We start from the raw sequence: 5,111 nt of genomic DNA, 5'->3' as shown, positions 1-5,111 counted from the left end.
CCAAAGCAAAATAAACATAATCCAAAACATAATTATAAATATTGTCTCTAAAACAAAATAAACATAATCCAAAACACTCAATTTTCATCTTCATTCTCTTGTAAGTTGGGTTGGGGTCTTGGGGGAAGTTTGGTTTTGAAAAAAAAAATTGTAAAAATACCCCTTGCCAAAAAATACTAAGCCCAGTGGGGAAGCCCGCCCCGCCAAAGTCCGCAAAAGCCCGCGGTTTAAACGGTGCGAGTTAGGCGGGCTTTTGCTATTTGGCGGTCCTAATTTTTCAGCCCAATTCGCCTTTTTTGGCGGGTTACGCAAGCCGACCCGGCAGACTTAGGTTCGTTTGTCACCCTAGATGGAAGTCCTGAAACCTGAAAGCTGAACTCTGAAGCCAAGTTCAAACTCACCCAACCAAAATCCTAAGTTCTCCCTGCAGCGGTTCTGCCGCAGTCCATGCTGTCGGCGCCTCTGCGTCCTCTCTTGTAGTTGTAGCTTGGCGTCCTCCTTCCCCCTGTCCCCGTCCTCCCTGGCTTCTCTCGAACTTGGAGCAGCTCCTCGCTGTGTCGCCACTCGCTGTCGTCTCGTCGGTCGCCGTCCATGTCTCCGTCGAAGTTTAGCGGCACTGCTTTCACTTCTTCGGTTCTTCTCTTCCTTTTATGCTCTGTTGCTGATTTTTGAATGTGAAATTGTGAATGGATTAATGGAAAATCAAATAATTGATTTTGTGCTGTTGCTCTTTTTTTAATTCCTAAAATTTTTGTTGAAATTTTCTTGCTGCTGCTAAAAATAGAAATCAAATCATTATTAAAATTTTTGTTTAGCTTTATTGATTTCAGGTTTAGTGTGATTAGGGATTACTTGTTACTGTTTTGTAATGATTGTTGTTGAATGCTAAAAATGGAAATCAAATCAAATGTTGTTTGTTGCTGAATGTTGAATGCTGTTGGTAGTATTAATTTTGTGCTGTTATTAATTTTCTGGTTGTGCTGCTATTGCTGCTGTGGGTTCTGGGTTCTGGGTTCTGGTGTGCTGTTGTGTGTTTTGTGGCTCTTTTGTGTTGATCATCTATCTCAATTGTCAATATTCACTCTTCACTTGCATTGTGTTGATCATCTTTTGCAATTTTCAATGTTCTTTATCAGAACTGAGAAGGCAAATGGCAATCTGAACCAGCAAAAGGATTTTCGCAGCATCAGCATGTGCTCACAATTGCAGGAACAAGAAAACTAACTCTTTTTCTGCCCTCTAGTACCTCTTCATCTTTCCTTCTATTTCTGCACTCGTTCATTGTATAGTAAGTCAACCCTTTTGGATTACTGGCATAATTGAATTGGAGATTTAAGAGAGACAGTTGATTTCTTAATACTGAAAATTCACCTTTAGTTTTGATCTAATTGTTTTGTTTAGTAGGAACTAATAGAATCTCTTCATGGCTGTATCATTGTTGTTTTCTAAGTTATACTAGTTTCTTGTAAGAGAATTAATGCTAGCTAGTCTGGCCTTCCGTTTTGCACAAATAGCTAGTCTGGCCTTCCGTTTTAGGCTAGTATGATTCAGTCATCCAGCTACATTATGGGTGTGATGGAAACACTCGTATGTTTATTCATGTTTTTTTAAAAACACTCCATGTAGGACATAGTTTTATGATGCAGAGATTATAATTATGGGTGTGATGATGTTTTTAGCAGTTTTGGTTGAGAAATGCGACTCTTATATCCCCATACTTTATGATTTTACAGGATAAGATAAATAATCAAATTGAAGATTGTTTCTCATGTACAAGTTCAAATAGAGAAAGTTGGGGCAAATGTTCTTCTTTAGGAGGCAATGATGAAGAACCTTGTGCAGATTTAAGGATCAATAACCTCCCTCAGGTATATGTATATTGCATACAGACATGTGCACACGTGCATGCACTCACAATGTTTATATGTTTTTCTTATTGTTCTTGGTTTTATTGATTAAACTAAAGGGTGATATTGAAAATGATGTGTAAGTGAAGTGAGATTCTAATTTGAATGTTAGTTCATATCAATGTGGTCTGTTGTCGTTGCTTCTCATGCTTATTTGTAAAGTTTGAGTACGTAATAATATCATTGATGTTAACAATTTCAGACTACAGATGTATTTGCAACATCTTTGAGAAGCATGAAAGAAGTGTGTTCAGAGCCAAAAGAAGATGAACAGAAGCTCAAGAAGAACAAGAACAAGTCGAGTTAAATCTCAGAGTGGTCCCTGAACTTGCACTCGAATCTCAAAGTCGTCCCTAAACTTGCATTGGCCCCAATATTGTCCCCGAATTTAACAAAGGTGACTCACGGTCGTCCCTGAAGCATTTTCCGGAGAATATTCCCAAACGGCGTGATGACATTTATGGAGAGGTGCCACGTTGGAAAGGTAACGGCTATCTGACGTGGCTGTTATCATTTTCTAACTCAATTTAGTCCCTGAATTGTTTTATGATCCTGATCCCAACTTATTATTAGAAACCACTCTATTTCTTCTTCTCTGCTCTCCTTTGTCTTCTCTGCCATTGTCTTCTTCTTTGCAACTTTAACATAGTGTATAAATTTGACGAATTCGGACCGCTTGAGCTCCTTATAATACCACACCGCGTCTACATAATTATCAACTCTACCCTATCCCTCAATCATAGAACGGAAAGTGGTCTCATCAGGTCCAATCCAACATTCTTCAGTTTCACAAACAACTTCTAAGCAGTATCCATATTGGATGCTTTTCCATACCCAGTTATCATAATGTTATATGCAACAATATTGGGACTGAACCCTGCCTCTTGCATTGACACCAAAACCTTCTCAGCATCCCTCAATCTTCCTTGTTGGCTATAAGCATTTAGGATCACCAACCAATTCTCCATATTAGGGACAATTTTGTCTTCTCTCATCAAGCTAATTATGTCTTCTGCCTTTTCATACAATCTAAAACGGGTGTATATTGTAATCATACCTGAATATGCCGGTTCAAACAATATCCCAAACTGCCTCATCTGATAAAACGTGAACTCAGCCTCCTCAATGTTCCATCCTTTCCTGTAAAGCCCCATCAACATGCTGAATGACGCGTCATTCGGTGCCACACCAGAATCCAACATGAGTCGGAACCACTTCGTCCCCAATTCCACTAAACCCTACCTACGACAAGCGTATATGAGGGTGTTGAAGCCTGCAAGCTCATTTTGGACCCGAATTTGGTTCTCATTTCCAAAACCAGTTTCTTTGCAACTTCCCAATCTTCATTCTTGCTCAGCAAACGAATGATGACGTTGCAAGCACCATCATTTTGCTCCAACTTCCCCATTCCCGTCTTCCACACAAAAAATGACATCGTTTTGGCGCCGTCGCTCATCCTCTCAAGCACTTTCAAGATCGCATTGCAATGCTCCGTGCTTAGTTCAGGACCAACTGAACAGTAATCCAAGTTTTTGTAGCCCAACCTAAATTCAACTCCGATTTCTAACATGGTTGCTGCCTCCACCTATCATGACCCACTCAATTCACGCTCAACAATGGCAGAGAAGACGAAGGAGAGCAGCGAAGAAGAAACAGAGTGATTTCTAATAATAAATTGGGGATTAGGGTTATAAAACAATTCAGGGACTAAATTGAGTTAAAAAAATGATAATAGCCACGTCAGATAGCCGTTACCTTTCCAACGTGGCGCCTATCCATACACGTCATCACGCCATTTGGGAATATTCTCCGGAAAATACTTCAGGGACGACCGTGAGTCACCTTTGTTAAATTCGGGGACAATATTGGGGCCAATGCAAGTTTATGGACTTCTTTGAGACTCGAGTGCAAGTTCAGGGACCACTTTGAAATTTAACTCAACAAGATCAAGAAGAAGAAAAAGAAGAAAGGTGAGACAGCTAACAAAAAGGGAAAGGGTGACAGGTTTGAGAAGTTGGAGGCTCTGAGTAGACGACTGCGGCATTGCCTTCTAAAGGGATCAATCCATTGAAAACACTAGTCCTCTTGAACATTTGTATCATACTGACTGACAGATAGATATTCTTCATGTCTACTTCTGATGTTGTTAGAACATCAATGTGATCCTATATTTGTTGTAGCCACTCCTTGGAATTTGGTTTTATTGATTTGTAATTGTAGGTAGTCAGTCCTTGTTAATATTAAAGATTTTTGAATTTTATTTTTATAAAATTTTCTTTTTAATAATTAAATATTCTTACAAGTGTTTTATAACAATATTAAAACAGCAACGTGTAGATGAGAACCCACCAGAGAGCAAACTAATATTACTATTAAAGTGAAATCAATAATATGTTTCCATTGAAAATTAAAATTAGTCATGAAATTAAATTATATGGAAGATCCTGCAAAAACATATAAAAAATTCTAACTTTCTAGTCTCTCCAAAAAAAGCCAATAGAGAGCCAGAATAGAAGCAAACATGAAAGATATTTGAGTAATCCCTGTAATTTCTATACAAAGACAAACCCAAAATCTAAATCTTATATACTAAAATACAAAGGAATCACCAAGATGAGAACCTAAGGGAATGAGATTCAATAACCAGTAAGCAATTGTTTAAGGCTATACACCTATCTCCTAAGCTATAATAATGTGATCTCCAACATAAGATTGATAGACAGCAACTCTATCCTCTACATACTTCTTTTGCCACCTCCTGAAAGCTGCAGAGTGCCACTGGCTGAATGTATTATTATATTGACGGGCTGAGATGATACAAATCCTCCATTGTAGATTTTTACCGACTTCTTAAATGCGTGATGATTTTGCAAAATTGAGAACTAATCATTGGAAATTCAAGAGATCTTCAAATAGAATTATATCCAGTGATGCATATTCTATGCATGATCTTAAGCCATTAATTCAAAGAATTTGATTTCAAATTGTCTTCATCTTTAAAAACTTGAGTAATATCCAGAGATCTTTTTCTACTGCTGATTTTTAGCTTATTTTTAGCTTTTCTATATCTGTTGTAAATGCTCTTCCAACAACAAAAAAGAATATATGGACTTCAAATAACCTGTTCACCGACATCAAAAATCAGTTATCATATTCTAATCACAAAAACTTGTAAAAAATTTTAGATTTAAAAAGCATTCAAAT

General features: G+C 37.7%; 1 protein-coding gene across 1 annotated transcript; it reads left to right on the top strand.

Annotated features, from left to right (window-relative positions):
* LOC107646841 lies at window positions 1,567-3,996 on the top strand. Its single transcript, XM_016350990.1, is given in 3 exon segments — window positions 1,567-1,587; window positions 1,734-1,868; window positions 3,853-3,996. Coding segments are annotated over 3 exon segments (300 nt in total).

The sequence above is a fragment of the Arachis ipaensis genome, chromosome B06, assembly GCF_000816755.2.
Source record: "Arachis ipaensis cultivar K30076 chromosome B06, Araip1.1, whole genome shotgun sequence".
Classification (NCBI taxonomy): Eukaryota; Viridiplantae; Streptophyta; class Magnoliopsida; order Fabales; family Fabaceae; genus Arachis; species Arachis ipaensis.
The sequence above is the reverse complement of the archived record's forward strand: the minus strand, read 5'-3'. Positions and strand labels throughout refer to the sequence as shown.